This window comes from Anas platyrhynchos, chromosome 3, assembly GCF_047663525.1.
Source record: "Anas platyrhynchos isolate ZD024472 breed Pekin duck chromosome 3, IASCAAS_PekinDuck_T2T, whole genome shotgun sequence".
Taxonomy (NCBI): Eukaryota; Metazoa; Chordata; class Aves; order Anseriformes; family Anatidae; genus Anas; species Anas platyrhynchos.
Window position 1 is genome coordinate 27,973,680 of NC_092589.1, and position 22,014 is coordinate 27,995,693.

The following is a 22,014-nucleotide window of genomic DNA, read 5'->3' on the forward strand; positions in this document are numbered from 1 at the left end:
TGGGATGTTAATGGGCATGTTCATTAATCTAGTTATCTGACTTACAAAGAGGCAATTTTTCAGCTCAGCTTTGTCAGTCAAGCAGATGCGAATTCTTACTTTTCCATGAATGCATTGGAAATCTATTAGCCAAAGTAGTTTCTCACATATGTTTTCCATTGTATTACCAGCATGTAAAAATAGTTCTAAAGACTAATACATATATGATTCTTCAGTGAATCCTATTTGCAATCTATTGAAATTTTATTTCATGGTAAAATATTGTTGCGTTCACTTGTACATAGCATTAATAAAGATAACTTTATGCATGTGATAAGTCAGAGATAAATTTCATTCAGAGAGAACTTGAACTCCTTTGGAGGCAAGAAAGTAAATTCAAATTTGTCTTCAGCAAGGTACTAGAATTACAAGGAAATTTTTAGGCTCCTTTCAACACAATAATGTGCTAAGAATCCAGAATAGCTTCTTCTTTTCCAATTTTGAACCTATCATCAACTTTTCCTACAGATGCATCTTTTGCTGGATATATAATATCTTTTGCTATATAATATGACTCAGGCTTATCATTAAAATAATACCCTCAGTATTATTTTATAAATGTACACTCATAATGTTTCACTAAATATTAAACAAATTTTAGTATTCCTTACATCATTACTGGTTCAGGACTAGCGGTTTTCTAATCCAGCCCTGACTGTATAAACCAATATGGCTGTATAAACATATAAATTAGGGATTTCTTCTATTTTAGTAATTTTTTTTTTTAACTTAATATCGAAAGAGCCTTTTTATTAAATGGATAGTATCCAAAACATAAAGTTTTCTGTGAATCTCAAAATTCATATGGTTTACTGAGTTTAGTCTTCATGTTGTTGTATTAGTCCCTGTTTTTCTGAAGTATGCAGTTCTAATTTTGCAGTATTGTGTTGTATTTGGCATGTAGATATCTACTGTTCAAGGACTAAGAAATGAGCATCATGGTCATTTTGTTTCTGCAAGCCCACAAAGTTGAAAAAGTTAGTCCACTAACCCATTCTAAATAATGCATGATTGTGATGACTCGATGTAATGCATGTTGTTATGACTCAAATTGTAAGCTAGTGGTTCTTTACTTGGTATTTCATATTTACTAGCAGTCAACTTCAACAACAGGCAGTGGAGAGGAGAGAAAGAGAATGTTCTTTTAAAACTTCCTCTAATCAGCTACATGCTATAGTTGTTAAAATTTGGTCCAAACTGTACTTCATTCTTGAAGGTGTTGCAAGGCATCAAGAATTAACTCTTTACTGTAATTGTTTTTTATTGTTGGTTTGTTGCAAATTTTGCTGTCAGCTATATTAGATGAGAGGCAAAAACCAAGAAAGTTCCAAGTCACGTTATCTGACGCAATATTTCAATATCTTGAGATCTCTGTATATTTTTCAGTATGATTGAATATTTTTATGAAGTATAAAAATGATATATGAAACGTGAATATGTCAAGATTCAGGAATGAGTTACCTCTGAAAATGTCGTTCATCTGAAATATGCTTGCTCATATTGTTTCTTCACATTATTATATTTATTGTGTAGCTTGATATTTTATTCTGTTTTGATGCTTCCTATTTTATGGCTGAATTGCCCATATCTACCTATTTACTCAGTTGTGTGTGTCATAACTACATGTATCAAAATTATGCCAAGGGCTGCATTAAAAAGACTCCTTTAAGCACTTCTGGTTTTCTTGTTTAGCTCTGAAGTGCTGCGGGGGTATTTCATGTTGCAACAGTATTGATGATTCAGCCTCAACAGTTAACCAGAGGTGTGATTAAAATCTAACTCATGGGGCCCAGATGCTTTTTAATCCTGCTGTGACTCTCTGACTTGAATTTGCTCTGTCCAGCTGGAGATAAAGTAGGGTTCAATTTCATGTCTTGCATTAAAAGAAAATTAGGGTTAGTGGGGCTTAGCTCCGCTGTACTGCTTTCCCCTGTTAGATAGGTTCTATTGCTTACGCTGGTGATAACTGTATGGGAATCAGGTATGGTTTATGCCAATTGAAATATATCTGCATGGAACATTTTTAACAAATTACGTGTTTTGCACCACATGTTGATTTCCTGGTGTTTGATTTAACTATGTAATTTTAAGTTGGGATTCACAGACCATAACAATAGGGCTTACTTCACATAGCTAGCACTAAAAATCCACTTCAAAAATCTCCTTGAAACATATGATTCTTCTGCCGAGAGATATATGCCTAGCACAGTATTTATGCTCATTTTTTTCCCAGTCAGTTCAAGAGCAATAAATATAGTTAGAACAAGACCAGAAAATACTGTTTTTATATAGAGACAAGAACAAATCAAAACCTTGTATTGTATCTTCCTTCAACATTGTTAAAACTGGGACTGGAGTCCAAGCTTTGCACATGTGATTTCTCTTGTGTAACCAGTCAAAAAATGGGTATTGCTCTCAGCTTTTGAGAAACTTCTGATCTGACACAAAATTGTCCTATTAACTTTTACCCAGTATTTATTTTCATTTTACTGTTAATATTTTAGTAGTGCACCTAGGTTAAAGAAGCTAAGACTTGATAACCCAGTACTGAAATTAAGAGCAGGAACAAATAATTGATGAGTTACAGATCAAGATGGATCTTGATATAAATCCTCAAGATGAATGAGATTTAAGAAATACACTGCTGGATAACATGTATGTATGGAAAGGAGGGAGTTTGAAATTATGAGAAAGCTAATTAATATTGTCAACCCTGTTTTGAGGTCATATAGTAACTGTTTTCTGAAATAAGCCTTATCCTACAGGGTCAGGCTAGACTATCTTACCTGGGTCAGCGGCTCTGTGGTAGAAGCCCTGTGGTCCACAGCACCCTGTTTCTAGTCTGAAAGTGGATCGATGCGTAGCATCCATTCTGAGCATTGTGATGGCTGTTTTGGTCTAATGCTTATAGTGTATTCTGTTGTCAGCCCTCTCTTTAGCAGTGTAGCCTAACAAAATCCAAATCCAATTAAAATCTGAGTAACAGCCTAAAGAAGGCACATTTTAAAGATAACAGGTGATGTTTCCTGCCTTTTCTCCTTTCTTCAGTTTAGGAGTGCTGTGGATTAGCCCTGGCAGGCAGCTAAGTACCATGCAGTCACTCACTCACTCTCCCTAGCTGGAATGGGGAGAGAATTGGAAAGGTAAAACTGTGAGAATTCATGGGTTGAGATAAAAACAGTTTACCAGATAAAGCAAAAGCTGCATGCGCAAGCAAAGCTAGGAATTCATTTGCTACTTCCCATTGGCAGGCAGGTGTTAAGGCACTTCCAGAAAAGCAGGACTCATCATGCCTAATGGTTTCTTGGAAAGACAAATGCCATCTCTCCAACCATCCCCCACCTCCTTGCCCTCTCCTGAAGCCTTTATTGCCAAGCCTTTATTACCCCTTTGGTCAGTTTGTGTCAGCTGCTCTGGCTGACCCCCCACCCTCAGGCCCCCTTCTGGCAAGTCAGCAGGAGAAGCAGAAAAGTCCTTGTTTCTGTGTAAGTGCTGCTCTGCAACAAACAAAAACATTGGTGTGCTATCAACACCATTTTCATCAAAAATCCAAAACACAGCATCACACAACACTTCACAAAGAATATTAACTTCATCCTATCCAAAACCACAACAGAAGAACCATGACATAGCAGAAAAAAGGTTTTGATATACAGCAGTATGAATTGGTATATAAGCCATAGAAATAGACATATGAAGCAGAAAAATATATTTCAACCGCAGGTAATCTTTCAGCTGATGCCCCACACAGAAGAAATAAATGATATGATAGTTCCATTTTGAAGTAGTCCACTCGTATTTTTACTAAACTGTTTAGGAACATCTTGTGGCATTTTCTTAATGTCACCATAAAGCTTATTACATATACCAAAAAAAAGTGGTGTTGATCTCTCTGTTCTACACTGTTGTAATTCCCATAGGTCTCAGTTGTTTGTTGTGTGTTGCTGTTTATATACCTAGGAACAACTCAATATAGAAATACTGGCAGTAATTTTATCTCTGATTCCTGTGTTCCAGAACCCTGCTGGCATTAGGCTGCCATGTTGGAATTGCTGATGAACATGCTGAAGAAAAAGTGAAAAAAATGAAACTTCCAAAGAAGTAAGTTGAAATTCAAATGCATCTTTTTGTTAGGTAGGATGAGTTAAGCAAACAGTTGTTATAATAATTTGATATTATATTGCTGGTTTTACTGTTACTTATACTATACATTCATGCCTATGAATTTTAAGAAATTTACACATACCTTCATCTACACTTTTACATTTAGATATTTGTGATCTGATGTGTAGACAAAGTTTTTGTGTGATATATTGAAATTTCTGGCTTTCAATTCATCATTACAAAGTTTTTTTTTAGTCTACTGTAACGACTTTTCATGGGATTTTTATGACAAACTCATCCATACATTTTTGATATGCTACTTTCAACCCTTTTGAAAGTCGTAGAATGGCCATATAGTGACAACCTCTACAGAAGTGGTATAGCTGCCTTGTTTCTTCCCACGTGATCAAGATTGGCAAGAGGATTGCTAGGACTGGTATAGTAGCCTCCACTTCTGCAGCTTTGAAACAAGCTCTCATTGTCCAGCCAATGTGCCATGGCTTCTTCCTTGGGAATGAAAAATTTGCGAACATTAACATAGCTGAAAGCAATGGAACTACAGTTGGTGATAAGCATATGACAACACTATGTCCCAATATGCTTGAGGTCATGATTTGTAAGCTTGTCTAGCTTAGGATAAAAGAGATTAAAAAGTGAATAAGTGTAGAACAGTAAAGGTCACAGAAGAGAACTTCTGATTTTTCTGTTATTCCAAAATTTAAATTAGAAATTCAAGTTCCTTGCTTATTATTAGGAGCTTATTGCACTTATTGTGCTAGTACCACCAGTGCTGAGTTATCTTAATGTTGCTGAAACACGTAACTTTGAAACTCTTAATGAAACTCTTAATGAAACTCTTAACTTTGGGTATCTGAGGTCCAACCATATATACAAAGTCAGAATTTTGATACCTTATATACAATGGATACAAAAAAAAAAAAAAAAAAGCAATTTCAAGATGTGTGTGTATTTGTAAGGCTTTTTTTTTTTTTTTTTTTTTTTTTTTTTTTTTTTTTTTTTTTTTTGCGTGGGATACAATCCTGGAGAGATTTGTGTGGAATACAATCCTGGAAAGAAGAAGAGAAGAAGGATTGTTCTTCTGCAGCTAAAGTAGCTTTACCCATAAGAGTTACAGGAGGTAGTGTGTAAGAATCTAAGGTTTTGATGGGAGAAGAGATCTTACTTCCTGTGTTTGTGCCTGTGGGTGATACAGATGCATATCCCAACACTTGGTCAGCTTTCCCATGATAATGTATTAATGGTTCTTATATCTGCCTGACACAGAAGCTTTATCCTGTTGTGAGAAATAACAGCAATAGATACCACTTGAATGCAATTAGCTCATTTGCTCTACTTTCTAAGCAGTTCTGCATCTCTCGTGTGCATATTCTTGTCTTTCTTAACTGCTTTTTCTTTTCTGCCATCCTGTAATAACAAATAATATTGTAAAATGCTAAGAAAACAAATATGTATTTGTGTCACTCTAACAGAATTTTGGCATCACAGCCCCATGGGTTGCAGATTAGGGAAAAGCAAATTTTTAACGTAAGTTTGTGCCAGAAATTTGCGGTTTCTAATACAGCATAACTTCACAAAGGTACTTTTTTGGACCAGTTTGAACAATAGTTTAAAGTGCACTGCAAATACAGTTTTTGCTGATGTAAATTCTCTTTTTCTTACAAAGTTTTTTCCAGGTATAAATTTACATTAGGTTATTGAACAATCCAAACTTAAATAACCTTTACTTTGCAAATATCTCTCTGAAATTCTGAATACTTAGTATTTCTATAGTATATAAAAAAAAAAAAAGTCAAAATTAAAAGAAAAAAGTTAACTTTTTTTCCTGTAAAACAACTCACATAGACTGCTGGAAATCTTTAATCAAGAGAGCAGAATATGTACTCAAAACATTAAAAAAACATACCTCTACTACTCTCTGTTAAACTTTAGGTGATAGTACAAGCAAAGATGCCATAAAGCTTGTTATAAATCCATTTCAGATCAGTATGGTAGTGATAATGTGCTATTAAAGCAGCTAAATTTTCAGCTTGAAAATTATTCCAGGTTGTTTTACCTACTTCTTTAAATCTATTTATAATGTAAGACCACCAGAGATACTGATAAGATAGGACTGGTCATTTTACTGATTTGTGGAGACAACCAGATGACCAGACAGGAGCTGTGGCTGTAGCTACTTGTTGCAAATGGTAACATCTCTCTGCAGCTTGACAGTTTTTGAACATGAATTTGTACACACAGAATATTTTGTTTTTAAGGATCCATTGATACTTATCTTTCATGAACAGCCGTTTACATCCTGAAATAAAGTATACACATCCTCTGAGACAAAAACATGAACATCTTTTGAGACACCCGGTCCTTTTACCTTGCTCTTACATAGAAATATCTATGGCTATCTTACCTTTTTAAGCACAGGAGAACAGTTATGCAGGGGATTGTGACAAGGAAGAATGCACTGCCATTCAGTGTTTCACCTGCTCTTACTTACACTTTTCCCTAGGCTCCCATCTGTGGTAGCTGGGCCCAGTTGTGACCTGCGGTGGGGCCATTGGAGCCAGCTGGGTTTGGCACTGGGCAGCCATGGCCTTGCCTCACAGAGGAGCTCTGCAGCCCTTGGCCAGCACCTCATCACCAACACACATTGCTCCCACTTTCTGTCTACCCCCTGCATTGTTCTTCCTGCTTTATCTTCCCGTGTACATTTCCTGAGCAGTTGGTACATGTCCCACGGACTCTGTGCAACATCCTGGACCATTAAAGTTACATCCTGATGAGTTGCAAAGCCCCATTTTGCCTGCAGTGCCTTGATAGTCCATCAGTTAGCAGTACTGACCAGGTTTGCTTCTGGATGTTGTCAGGTTTCCTGTTTCTGTGTTTGTCTCCTTCTTTCCTTATATTCCCAGTTTGGCAATGCCCTTAGCAAGATACTCTGACTGAAAATAGTCTCTCATACTCGTCTCCTTGCCAGTTAGTGAGATTGGCCAGGCGTGTTGTCATCATTGACTCTCTTAGCAGGTTTATGTCTCTGTATGTTCTTGTTTATGGCTTCCCCCTTATTAGCCCTTTTGGATTGAAAAGGCAATGCACCAGATGCGCATAAAGCAGCAGACACTATGCTTCTACATACCTTTAAGTGCTGGACTGGAATGATTATTCAGTTGTTTTGTACTGTGCAATCATAATAACTTGCTTGCAAAGAATCAAAGATTTGCAACCAGATCTGTGTTATCATTTTTATTTTTAATTTGATTGAGGGCACAGTTCAGCTGCTAACCAGACCAAGAACTTTCCGTTGTTGTTGCCAATATTATTATAGTACTGTTACTATTATTTTAACATGCTTGGCATACTACTCCAAAAGATTGAAAAACTATCAAATCACCTTCCCTCTTACAGAGAAATGCTAGGCAAGACTCCTATGTTCTATCTTATGAAGACACTGGGGCTAGAGTTGTTTTGTGTGAGTGGATCCCAATGGTGCACCTTAGTGTTGTAGTCCTGATATACTGCACCAATTACCATATGTGTTACAGTCTTTATTGAAGAAAGCTTGGTCATAAGCAATGTTGGAGATGACTATAATTAATTCTGTGGGAGAAACTTCATAAATGCAAAATACACTTCATTCTTAGGAGTGCTAAAAATAACGAGAGAACTTTTCAGAAGTCATGCTTAAGTTTTAAGCATTTGCTTCTAAGATTTAAAGGTTAACTAAGGGATGAGGTATTATAAAGAAAAAATTACAATAAACAGATTTCATGTGTGATCTTGAGTAATTCATTTAACCTGTTCAGTCTCACATCCCTATATGTAAAAGGAAGAAAATATTTTCTTTCATCAGTAGGAAGTACTTAAACTCTAATAATTATTGTGAAGTGCTCAGAGTTAATTATAACAGCATTCATAGAAGTATTTAGATAGATCACATCTTAATCTACTACTTTAAATATGTGAAAGTACTAAAATACTTTGGAAACATTTTAGTTCAGCTCATTTGGTATAGCTTTCATTACTACAGCTACTTAACCTGATCAAGATGCAATTAGTTTGAAAAAAAATCAAATGTCAGTATGTTATTATTCTTTATACTAAAAGACAGATTATTTTTATAGACTATTACATACTTGTCACTTCTTTCCTTTGCAGATCCTGTTATTATTTATTTTTCTTACTGACAAGTAACTACAAGTTCTGTGTTTCTTTGGCAGCTACCAGTTGTTAAGTGGGTATAAGCCTGCTCCCATGGATCTGAGTTTTATCAAACTGACCCCCTCTCAAGAAGCTATGGTGGATAAACTAGCAGAGAATGCTCACAATGTGTGGGCAAGGGACCGTATCAGGCAAGGCTGGACCTATGGTATCCAGCAGGTAAGTGCTAACTTCAGTCACTTAAGAAAGCGCTTATTTATTGAGATATTTCACAGTTAAATGAGAATAATTGGTACACAAAAGCAGGAATAAGCATCAAATGAATGTCTGTCAGTCAAGAAAGCAAAAATATGTAATTAGAGCAATCCTTTTGCTAGATCGTCTAGCAATACGAGTCTTCTTTTATAAGCGGGGGAAAAAAGTTGGTCGTACATTCTTTTATGCTATCTGTATCTCAGCATGAGAAAATTGCATGCAGGAAGCTAATATGTTTTAGTATTTTAGGAAATGTAATCACTGACTTTCAGTAGGGGTATCATTTGAATGTTGGCAATCCTGGAAATTGGATGTTTTTGTTGATACAGCAAAAACAGAATGTAAACTTCTAGCAAGTACTTTACTAACATATTTCTGGCAAAGGCATTAAGCAACTGAGAATAGTTAAGCCAGTCTCCAAGTTCCAGTCCTACTTGTTATCTTGTTTCAATGATTACGAAAGCTATATGGTAGGTGTCAGAATGTGTTGGAGTGGAATAAAAATTAAGCATGGTGGATTGTTAGCAGCAAAACTCATGGTCTTTGTTTTCACTCTTTTTTTTTTTATTTATTCTTTTTTTAAAGTCAAACAGTAGAGTAATTACAATGAATAATTTGTTGTTTTTCAAAACAGCCACTATGTATCACTTTTCCCTTAGGAGTCATATTTTCTATTCTTTTTGTGATTACCTTTGAATTTTATATAGGGAAACCTATCTTTTGTTAATAAGTGTGTGGTAGCATATCACAGTGAAATTTTAGGAAAATCCACCCTCTGGGAGAAAATATGAGTTTTCATGGGTTTGCGCTGGGCATTTTTTATTTTATTTTTTTTTCAAAAATTAAAAACACTGTTTTGTAGGTACATTTTATTTCCTGCCTACAAAGAGTGTTTTCATTTTTGACAAAAGTTCTAGTTATGTATTTCAGTTCAGCACATTTCAAGTTTTGTTTTTGTACAGGATTGAAGCTCATTCTATTTGCAAAGCTCTTGCATAAAAGAAATATGATTTTATATATTTTAAGTTAGTTGCTTCAACTCATCACATACTGGCAAAAATACATTTATGCAACTAATTATATTCCATATAGCATTTAAGCATTGTCAACTAAAGTATCTTACTTTATAAAGATACCATTTAGGTACTTTGTAAACTGTTTAAAAAATCTACATTCTGTATTTGGGTCTAGGCACACTATGAACCTATTCTTGCGTTTGCAGACTGGAATATGTATAGTATCCCCTACTATATAGACACTGAAGGCACATATATACCCTACTATATAGACACAGTCTTGGTGCAACTCTCTGCCTACAACAGGACTAAATTTGTCCCTAATACTGCATCCTTAAATAAGGGAAGATGGCCCTTTGAAGTGCTGTTAACATTTCTGATAGAATATTAATCAGGAAAAGTTTTGAAAGTGATGATTTTCTTATCTGTTGCCAGCTAGGGGGAGCAGATTAATTCATTTTTGAACCCACTGCTATAATCCTATGTTTATGGAGGCACAATTTGCCTCTAGAATGAGAGTCTGTCTGTCTCAAGATTCTCCCAAGAAATATTTCTGATATATTAAAGAATGCACACAATAATTTACACTACGCCTCCTGTATTTTTTTTTTTCCTCCCAGAAGCCAAACATTTTCAATTCAGGGCCTTGCCAATCAGAGAATTTGAAATGAATGAAGGAAAATTTTTACAGCTTTGGTAGAACCCCTAACAAAAGTTAAATTTATTTTAGTAACAGATCCTATTTATTAAGATGAAGTTAAGAAATTACTGGGATCAAATGCATCTGTTTGCTACATTTCTAAGTAGCATTGGGAAAATTTAAACCCACATATGTAGTAAATAAGGTTTCTTAGATCTTAAGTGTAGTTTAACCTACTCAGTGTATGTGTGCATCTTTGAAAAAGCAGAAATAATTTTGCTGTATTTGTTGGAGTGAATTTTCAGTTAAATTACATGTTTTCTGAATTAGTGTGATACAATGTGAAAAAGGCAGCTAAAAGATTTCTTGAGTGTTATTAGGTTGGTAACAATAAACAAAAGAATGTAACAGGAGTGGGTGATGGAGAAAAAAAGATTTCTCCTTTACATTTACACAAGTTATTTATACAGTCTGTATATATGTTTTGATGTGTGTGTTGATATAGAAAATTCTGCTTTTGAAGAGCCTTCATGTGATAATAAATAATTATGAGTTTTATTATAGTCCCTGAAAGATAGCAGAGCTGCTCCCAGGCTACAGCTTTGGTTTAAAAAAAAAAAAAATCATTAGACAAATGCACTAAGGCATGTAAACACCTGAAATCAAACACTGCAACTAAATTTCAGAAGAATCATGAAGTCTTTCTTAAGTTGTTAGTGCTGTACATAGGTAAGACTGACTTTACCACTGGAATCTAAAAATGCTGTGCCATTGTGGAGGCTCACTGGAAGAGAGCAGAGAGAAAGAGGAGGACTTTGTCTACTCACTAGTCAGCTGTCTGTGTTTTATCCTCTGACTTAAATTACTGTCTTGGAGGCTAGACTGGAACTTGGGCCTTTCCTAGACTCCTTGCACTGCTCACTGGATGACAGAGCTCAGCATGCAAATGAAATCTGCTCTTGGATACTACAAGTTATAGTCTGTTGTTGAGAAAATTTGTGAAAGATAGAGGTATAGTTTTGAACACTTTAGGCTTGTAATTACTGAACTGTGCAGGTATCTAAATCCTTTTGATGGCCAGGGACTGATTGTTACATAGAGAGAGTATCACTATCACTTGGACCTAATAAATACTGAATTAAGATTATAAGCCCTTTTTTTTTAGGTTTTCTGAGATGCTTAAAGAAGACAGCATGAATCAGGTTCTGGTTTTGTCTACCAGGTCATCATCTGAAAGAGACTTAGAGGAAATCCTTCTCTGAATCTCGACTGGGCTTAGGTATATGATCAATATTGAATAGTTCTTCCCTGCCAAGACAAAGACAATTATAGGCATGCAAAGAATCACAGAATCACAGAATTTCTAGGTTGGAAGAGACCTCAAGATCATCAAGTCCAACCTCTGACCTAACACTAACAGTTCCCGCTAAACTGTATCCCTGAGCTCTACACTTAAACGTCTTTTAAAGACTTCCAGGGATGGTGACTCCACCACTTCCCTGGGCAGCCTGTTCCAATGTCTAACAACCCTTTCAGTAAAGAAGTTCTTCCTAAGATCCAACCTAAAACTCCCCTGGCGCAACTTAAGCCCATTCCCCCTCGACCTGTCACCAGGCACGTGGGAGAAAAGAGCCTAGAGAATTTAAAAAGTTTAAATGGCTATGAAGCTGGATACACTTTGGTTGGAAAGCCTCTTAACTGGGGTGGCAAATTTGTAGTTTTGGATACTTCTGCTTTAAACAATCAAATATTTTGTTGAGTCTGATCCATTCCAACTGAAGACTTATTTTTGCTGAGTGGGCACTGCTGTTGAGAATGTAATGCAGTGGTGGAGTGAGCAGTGTCATAGTTATGGTTTCAACATATTCAGGTTGTTAAAGAGCATTGAGACCTCAGGAATGTTCATGAACTTCAGGAAGCAGTTCGGCAAGATTACCAGTATTCTCTACTCCCCGTGTTAAGCAGACAAATTACATTAGTCTCACTTATGCGTTAGTGGATGGATGATGTCCTTGAAAACCTTACCACCAAAAGCCTGTCCTGTGGAAGCCACGCTTTGGGTGTTGATGTTGATTTGCTCTTAATTCTTTTTCTCTTTTCAAAATAAGGAATTTTATTTTCTTCCGTAGAAATGACAGACAACTGAATTCCAAAAGCACATACAATGTTCAGATAACAAATTAAGAGTTGAAAGAGGAGAGCAGAAGAGCAAGCTGCCCCTTTCTGGGTGCTGTGCAAAGATGCTTCTCATTCAATTGGAACACTTACCATATGGCAAGCTGCTAGCTGTTGTCCATGCTGCTGTGTGCTTTTGCTTGTCTCCAACAATGGATTTGTTTCATGGGCTACATTTTTTCATTCCATCAAATTACTGTGACATGTTACAGTACTGTAATAAAGTGACATGGTGCTCTGCTGTGTAATACTCTAAACAGATCATACAGAGCTGTGAAATAGTTTCCTAAGGGAAAGAAATTTACAGAGGTTTGAAAGTAGATGAAGTAATGACTGGGAAATATGTTATAAACAGCAATCATACCATTGCTGTAGGATGGATTAGATGATCTAGAAGTTCTATTCCATTATGAATGCTTCATGGTTTTGGGATTATAAAATATGAAAAATTAAAGGGATACTGTCAAGTAGTTCATGTATAACCCTTTTCTTTTTTCTTGTTATAATCTGATGGGAAAAATGCTTTTCATGTTCCACAATTTTTCTTCCTCTAAATCCACCACTGCTTGTCAGGATTTTTTTCTTTACAAGTTATCGCTGCTGTTTGTGCGTGACTATACACAGTATTTTTGTTCTGCTGCTGCAGAGCCAACCAGCCAGCCAGCAGAGGGAGCACAAGTTAACTAATAAATCCTGTTCCCAGAACTGTGTTGACAGCTGTGATGACACTGATCACAAACAAGTAAGTATTTTTCAGTAGGACAGAGTAGCTTGTCGCTCCATGAAAGGAGCAGAAGGAACAAAACAGGTAGGAAAATACAAATTTATACTTACAAGAACATATCAAATATCAAGGGTAAGTGGAAAAACAAGCACAAAATCAGTATGAAAAGTACTTGACAGTGTCCCTTTAAGGGAGAAAATGGTTGCCTACTAGTTCGTCTTCTCTGAACTGGGGAACTGATAAATGATTGAAGACAGATAAGACTGATAGATATAGACAAAGGAGCAATATATCCTTGGTGTAAGTCAATTAAAGTCACATTTCTGCTATGAGAGAGGGCTTTTAAAAATATTCTACATGTATAGATTTTGACATTATATGCTATCAAAATGCTCTGAGTTACCAAACTTGTTTTTTTGAAAGGGGTTTTTCCATAACAAGCTGATTGCAAAATAGCATTGAAGTATAAAAGGATGCATTTGTGACTAAAGCTTCACAATAGAGTGGAAAATGTTCAGAACTCGCATGTTAGCTTACAATGTTGGTTGTAATTGGCATATATTGCACATAAGTCTGTGGTATTATTTATACAGGAGCAGCTTGTCTTTTCTTTCTGTTTTACAGAAAGAAAAGAAACAAGCTCAGAGATCACAAAGCAAATGAAAAGAATTTCAAGCTGTCCTCTTCCACTTACTGAATATATTTTAAGTCCCCATACTGATTGTGGGAGTCACATCCAAAGATTCTGACTTTTAGATTTTGGTTGTATGTATTGTTACTTATGCAGATAGCTTGTCAAAGGATGTTTTACTTTTGCTTCAACAGCAAAAGGATGTTGTATTGTGGCTGAAGAATCTAACAATTGAGGGAAAAGCAAACAAAAAAACAAACAAACAAACAAACAAAAAAACAGCTTTAATAACTGGTTGTAAAAATTAGAAACCTAAAGAGTTCTTCCTACTGTGTGAAGAGCAACCTAAAAAAGATTGTTCCTGACCTGGGATAGTTAGGGCTGTGAAGCAAATATCATGTCCATTTTCAGTTTGGCTCAAAATTCAATGAGAAAGACAGTTAGGTCTTTTAAAGCCAGATTCTTCCATGTTAAGATTTTGTAGAATTTGAAGATTTTAAGATTTTGTAGCATAATAATCACTATTTGATTAGGAGTTGGTCTTCCCAGACTGTCTTCTGCTGCAATGAAGAGAGGCACTGTTCTGACAGAGGAAATATGGATGTATGGAAAAAATGACAAGTTTAAAGCTTGTCAATTATTTTGTCATTAAGTATATAGAAAGATGCATCTTGTCCTCGTAAAAAAAAAAAAAAAATAATGTTGTTACATCACTTTTCCATTTTACATCTTTTATATTGATATATTAATTCCTTCCATTTACAGTAAGAGCACATTCTGCCAGACGTTCTGTATGTGTACAATCCTCAGTGAAGATGGTAGAACCTGTATGCATACTTCTAAGCATACACGTACTTCTGAGTATAGAGCCGAACTGCTAGAAAACCAGCTTAGGAACACAAGTTCTGCTATGGGTGGTTAAATTTAGGATATGTTTTTTAACATTGCCAAGAATTTAACTTTGTTAGGATTGTAGTGTGCTTTCCAGTTCTAGTGACTCTTGGAGCTTGAAATGGCTTTCTACTAAATATGAATTCAGAATTATTTTTACCTTATGAAATAATTTTTTATATTGATGATTTATGGTTAAAGGTATGGTAAACACAGAAAAGCTAGGCCTCTGGATAACCAGATGAAAAATTTATGGTATACGTAAATGATCCAGCTCAGTGTATATGCCTCACACATTGGCTCACTGAGCTGAGTTTCTGACAGCACTGCTGGCAAATTCACCAATAGCATTTATAGTGGCAGTTGCTCAAAAATCTTTGTGGAAGTGCAAGACCCACAGACGTAGCAGCAAACAGAATCCTTTCACAGCTGCGAAATGAGGGTTTATAATGGTGCGAATGAAGCTTGGAAAACATCAGCATATCTGTCTCACTTGAATATGTGGTGAAATACGTTGACTTTATGCTTGTCATTTAACAGCTTTGGTTAAGAGAACAAAGTCATTTCGGTACTACATAGTATCATAGAATATGTATCTGTACAGCTCTAATACTTTAGATCACAAAACTTACAATGACATTAAATTATTATAATCAATCGTGCACTCTTCCTAATCCATGCTTTAATTTTTCAGTGTTTTCCTATCTTTCTCTTTGATAGGCACTATTTTATATGTGCTTTTTTGTGTATGTGTGTTTTTTGTTTCTTTTAGTCTGGTGATCCTGAACTTCTCAGAGCTTTGGGAAAGCCCAGGACTACATAGGTTTGCAATATCACTTTTATAGCTCTGAAAACTATATTGTTCTTTATCATTTCAGATGTTTTTCAGAGGCTTATATAAGGCTTTTTTTGTTGTTGTTGTTCTTACTGAATTACTTCTGAAGAATACAACATTGTTATGCAAACTTTTAACAGATTATTCTGTTAGAGTTGCTTACAGTTTGACTGGTATTCTCTGCTGCTGTAGACGTTGTGGACATTCCTGTTTCTATCTTACTCTTCCATGACATCTGTCTATGAAAGCTGCAGTTTGTACTAAATGAATTATCTACGTATCACATACTCATATTCACTGAATGAATTAATGCAGTTCTGTAGTTTCCGTTGTATTTCCTCTGTGAATTATTCTGTAGTAGCATTCATTATTTGCAATTAAAAAGTTCCTTGATAAATGTTGGTGTGTGTTTGGGTATATTTTTCTGTAGTTCTTTTTTCTACTATTAAGAATTATATTTGCTCGGTGTCTATGTTGACTTAATACTACCTATTTCACATGTACTCTACAAATAACTACATGTGTGGTAATCCAATTACTGTAAATACAATAATTGTAATTAATGGAGGGGGGTGGTGAGGGATGGACCAGATGGTCTTTAATGGTCCCTTCCAATCCAAACCATTCTGATTCTATTTTCTGTAATACAACTAAATCTGTTGTATACATTGTATATTGTAATACTGACTTCTCCTGGCTACAATGCTTTCTTTTACTTTACTCCAAACTCAATTGTAAAGGACCATATGTGGTGTTTGTGTTGTACTCAATAGAAACAAAGTTGTGTAATAAAATATCTAGGCTTCTTTCTTTATTTTCTTTTACTATGATATTATAGGTTCTGAATTCAAAACCAAACAATTATATAAACTTCATGTGTGTTACTCAGTTCAAACCATTTGAAACAGAATTTTGTCAGCAAGCTTAAGGGTTTCTGTTGTTTTTTATTTATTTTATTTCATATGACTTAGTGAACAAGTACTTTACCAGACAAACACTATACAAAACAGTCTTCTGATGAAGCATTAGACTGTCAAACCTGGTAAATTCTGGAGAGAAAAAAAATATATAAAGAAAATCAAGCTGTTTTCCATCTCTTAAAAGTCCACAATAAATTTCAAAACAGTAACTTTTCTGTAGTGAATAAAAATAATTAAGTCTATGTACAAATTGAAAATATAGTTAATAAAAATTACCACTCTTAGCTAATCAGCTCTCTAACTGACTTGACTGTGGCTGTGCAAAACTCAGTTACTGTATAGGAACATTCTTTTGATTTCCTATGCTTAAACCGCAGAGGTTTGGAAGATTATAAGTACCAAATCTTATGATGAGTATAGCAATAACAGTTCTTAAGTCAGCAATAAGTATAACATTCAAAATTTAGATAGACAAATAACAGGAAATAAAGAACAAAACTATTAAAAGAAAAATCCCTGCTCTTATTCATACTTCAAGAAGTAGCCACAGTTGTGAATTAGTGAATAAGGTCACAATGTTAAATAAACTTAGACCTAAGTAATCTATAAATCTGAGATTGTTTTATATTTTTTATGCCTTTTTTTTTTTCATACTGTAACTGTGTGCTTAGGCATTTATAAAGGAATTCATATTCTAGATATTGTCATATATCATTACCTGCTGATTGCCCATGTATTAATGTACATTAATGTAATTACCAGGTCATTAGCCTAACTGTAATTAATATTATGGCTGAGAAGTTACACTTCTTATAAGAAGTTAACTGTTATTCCAGTTATTTCTGATTCATTTTTTAAAGAAAATGTTTCATAATGTCCTTTTGGACAAGCGGCATTTCAGAAGAAAATGTTTCTCTTTTTATGCCTTTTAGAAGACAAATAATTTTAAACCATGGTGTTTCATCTCTGGTGTTAATGTGAATATTTTCACATAATTTTATTTTTTTCACTTTTTTATAAAAGAAGTAATAATTCCTTGTAACATTATTTTCAGTACATTTTTGGTCCATTTCAGTAGCAGCTTTTTTCCATATCTACTGAAAAAACTACTCAGTAGAAAAAAGGGAATGTCAGCTCAAAAGTGTTTTGAAAAAGTATGGAAAGAGAGCCCTTCAAATGATTTCTGTGTTTACCCTGACATTGGCCATCCCACTGAATATAACTAGAGCTGATAGTACTTAGTGTCATCAGCAATGTGTTATCTTTATATTTTTGTTAGTCATTCTAGCTCACAGGTAATGTCCAGTAAAGTTTATTTTTTTTAGAAGGAAATTGATTGGTAGGACCAGATTTCACAAAGCACTGGTTAATAACTGCATTTCAGTGTTTGCTCATTGTGATGAGCCCAAAGGCAGATAGCCCTGCATTAAAAGTGCCTGCAGGAACTTGTCAGAATGGATATGCCATTTCTTTTCTGACTGCAAAAACATATAGAGTGAAAATTACATACATTCTTAACAGTGGACCTGCAATGCTATAAAAAAAAAAAAGCAAGATACTTTTCTAAAATCTTTGCTGTTTTCTAAAATAATAGACGCTATTTTTGCACTTCTTAATAATTTAAACACAAAATACCTCTATCTCTGGAATTTGTATCCAAACAGCAATAGTTTTTGATATGTCTAATTTTTAAAAATAATTAAATAATAGAGATATTAGGAATAACATGGAGAGTTATTTGCATGGTTTCTCTCAGGACAAAAGAAGAAAATGTAGACAAGTAAACAATTCAATTAGTTACTAAAATTTTGTAAGTCATGTAAGAAATCCACTTAAACAATGCTTTCAAATAAGAAAATTTTGGACTAGAGTAAAATCTAATAAATTTTACATTAATAAACCTAAAATGCAAAGTTCAATTCATACCAAGGTGTTAATTTCAGTGGGTGAGGTTACATTAATTTCCTATTACAAAAATTCTGCAGCACATAATCACATTAGTTATATCCTTACAAGAACCTTTATTTTGGAAAAAAATAACTTTTAAAGTATTTTATATAGTAAGGCATAGATTTATGATCTGTTTTATTATTTATTAATTGTTATAAAGTATGTTTATCGATATTTTTATTGGTAGTGTCTTGTTCTTGTTCATTTTGTTTATATCTTGTTGACTTTTTTGTTGTTGTTTATATCTTGTTTAGTTCTATAACCAAAAAACACCAACCTATATATTTGTGCTACAATGTTATCTTTGTGCTTTAGTTATACACTAGCTTCCTGTGGTAGCTGCTTCATAAACAGTGAACAAAAGACGATCCCTTTGACTTTTCAGTCAAACTCTTCACATTTGTCTGTGTTCTTGTTGTTTGCTTTGATTAATAATAATAATTGATTTTTAATCAAATTTCAGCAAATTATTTGATAGAAATGTGGGCATAAGCTATGCAGATTCCTTTATTTGTGTATTACTTTTTTTTTTTTTTTTTAAGTAAATCACTGTTACTAGTTTCTAGGCCACAGCAACTTTTTAGAATCCTTGCTGTGTTTATGATTCCATGATTTCAGTTGGTATAAGTAGTAAATCTTATACTATTGCTACAGCACAGTTTAAGAGAAAGTATGGCTTCTGAAATGGAATTCGATTCTTCATACTTTTACAGGATGTGAAAAATCGACGAAATCCTCGCCTTGTACCTTATGCTCTTTTGGATGATCGGACAAAGAAGTCAAACAAAGACAGCCTTCGTGAAGCAGTTCGTACCCTTTTAGGCTATGGTTACAACCTGGAAGCTCCTGACCAAGATCATGGTAAACAATTTTGTTGTCTCGCTCTTTCTCGAAATTAAAACACTGTTCCACTTCACTGCTTGATTTGTTGGTTCAGTAAAACAACCTAAACAGTTAGAGTACATTCAAAACTAATAGGCCCTTTTATATGTATTATGTTGTTATATAACCCTTTGACTTTACATTCCTTATGGTTTCCTTTTCTCCTCCAGTAGCCTCAAATGAATGAAGAATTTTTAAAACGTTTCATTTTGTGTCACATTTTTGTAATTACAATTTTTGTAATTCATACACTTTTTTTTTCCACTACTTTTTCCTGGTTTATGACATTTAAGGTGAATAAATAATTTCAATAATTTAAATCAGGATTGTGAATGCTACAAGACATAACCCTAAAATACAGAAAATCAAGAAGACATATATATCATCTTGGTCTTATACCAGAGAATAAAATGTATCCTTGCATTTTAAATATATGCACAAATATTTGAAGTGCCCCAATCCAAAATAATTTTTAAATTAAAATATTTTGATTAGTACTATCTTTGTTATTTCACAACAGAATAGCAAAATTGCTAAGAAAAAATATATGTAAGCTCAGTAGAAGTGAATTTTATGTTCTTGCAGTTTTAACTTCAAATAGTTAAAGATTCTGCAGTTTGCATACAATCCTCTATTTAAATACATAAAACTAAAAGATGACATTTTCAAAGACATGCATATAAACCAAATCTCTGTGTTTTCAAACTGAAAAACTGTTGAATTAGACAATCTGTTAGAGCATTTAAGCCTCTGTTATTTTCGTAGATGTTCAAAGTTCAGTAGACTATAATTAAACTTCAACTCATTTCCTAGCAATGTTTTGATTGCAATTGTACCATTGCTAGTCTGAATATTTTATTGATATGTAGGGCAGTGTTTTCAGCATCTATAGTTTGATTCAGTTTTTATGAGTGGCTACATTTTTAAACTGATACCATGAATGTGTAACAGGGATGGATTGCTGAACAGGCAAAATAATCTGTTGCTGTGCAGAGTAGATTGTGCTAGTGGCAAAACACCATGGTCTCTGTTAAATCTGCTTGTGTTTAGTCTGTAGGGTTTAAGACTGATTCACAATCTTAATGTTTCCCAACCCCCTCCTACTGTGGGAAAGAGGTACTGCATAGAGAGAGTACATATATGACCTGCATGGTTCTGAGAAGGTGAGTTGGCTGGTGCAGGAGGTGTTTGACTCCTATGAAGATAAAAGAACTGTCTGGTGGTAGGGAGAGGGAAAGAAAGCACATTCTTTTTCTACCATCTTCTCCAGATCCCATTGAACAATATTAATTCCCTTTCAACATTTACAGCTCTGAGAACCAAATGTACCTGTCTTATCTTAGGAATGAATGGCTAGAAAAATCAATTTATTTATTTTTTCTTAAGATGCAGAGCATCTTTGAGCTAGCTCTGTGCATGGAGTTACTACTTAAATTAAAAGAACACGTGCAATCTTTGCATCTGAAAAGTGTCATCAATCCTGTTGCAAATTTTCCAGAGTAAAGTACTTAAAGAAGTGTCTCACGATCTAGTCTTCCACAAAGACTAGAATTGCATTCAACCACAGGTTTTATACGTATTTTGTAGTTTATACTTATTTTAAGTTTAACAGTTCACGAACATCTACAGTTTTTGAGATGCATAAATCATATCACACATATTCCCTTTCATTAGCCAAAATCCATACCGTTATTAAATGATATAGAGCCATCTAGTGGTGTTCTGCATCTCCGTTGATGACTTTTAACAGTGATTTACAGAACTGTATAACAGCATTTTTTTAATTCTTTGCTATAAGTGCTATTAGTTACCCACAGCAGCTGTAGCTTAGGGATTGCTTAGAATCTAGAAAGCCTTAGTTTACTTAGAATCTAAAAAGACAATGTAGTCTCACTTCCCATGCTTTGTGATGGTCAATCTCCTGTATAGAAGAGGTACTGAGGATCTTGAAAAGTGGTTTTAAGGCTTTAATTGTGTAGACCATTAAAGAAAAAATGCTACTGATGAAAGGATTATGTGGCAGAGAGTTCAGAGTTGCTTACAGGAGATTTATTGAGCTTGAGTCCAGAAAGGCCGAACATTTGGGGTATGAGGTGTGATAGTAATTTCTGAGGGACATGATTTTATAGGCTACTCAAGATAAGGTTAGAAATACTGACTTGTTTTATCGATGAGAAAACAGAAAAGGGAGAGATTCTTAACACAGTTTAATGGGCAGGCAGGTGCAGACATGTTTGAGTTAATAAAATTTGAGCTGATTAGAAATTCAGAAAGAGGAGGAATTGCAGTGGTAAGACTGTAATACTGAATTTTCAAAGGCTGAGCAGGCTTTGATACTTTGCAAATTTGTAGGAAAAGATCCAAAGTGCTTTAGGCATTCTTTTTCCTAATCTGAGAGAGAGGGTCAGATTGATACTTAGTTGTGTGATCTGATTAATGGAGAGAAAACTGTGTAAAATGCTAGAGAATAGAGTAGTTCAGAGAACTTAGGGAAGAAAGATCAACTAAACATTATTTCTTTTATATATATATATATTTTTTTTTCTTTTCTTTTTTTTTTTCTTTTTTAAATGCAATTTTTGTTATTTCAGGCTACCTTATGGTTTGAATTGATAGTAAAGTCTTGGAAGACTTTGTTAGCCAACAATATTGAAGGAAACGAGATAGGATAAAAAGTGTATAAAAGAATGCTAGGAATGGCCATCTCTGAGGCATCATGTAGGACCATGAGTAGTTCAAGAAATATTAATGGGTAAATGCTTTTTGGCAATATCTGAGAACA

The 22,014-nt window shown here is 34.5% G+C and overlaps 1 protein-coding gene across 13 annotated transcripts in view; it reads left to right on the top strand.

Annotated features, from left to right (window-relative positions):
- The window catches only part of RYR2 (ryanodine receptor 2), a 406,035-nt gene that overhangs the window by 232,316 nt on the left and 151,705 nt on the right, over window positions 1-22,014 (top strand). For all 13 annotated transcript variants that reach the window (XR_011808125.1, XM_027453781.3, XM_072035589.1 and 10 more), the window contains 3 exons: window positions 4,057-4,140; window positions 8,373-8,532; window positions 19,064-19,211. Coding sequence is in view for 12 of the 13 variants with exons in the window: in XM_027453781.3 (XP_027309582.2) it covers window positions 4,057-4,140; window positions 8,373-8,532; window positions 19,064-19,211 (392 nt within the window). In the remaining variant the exon portion in view is untranslated. The remainder of the gene's footprint in view (window positions 1-4,056; window positions 4,141-8,372; window positions 8,533-19,063; window positions 19,212-22,014) is intronic.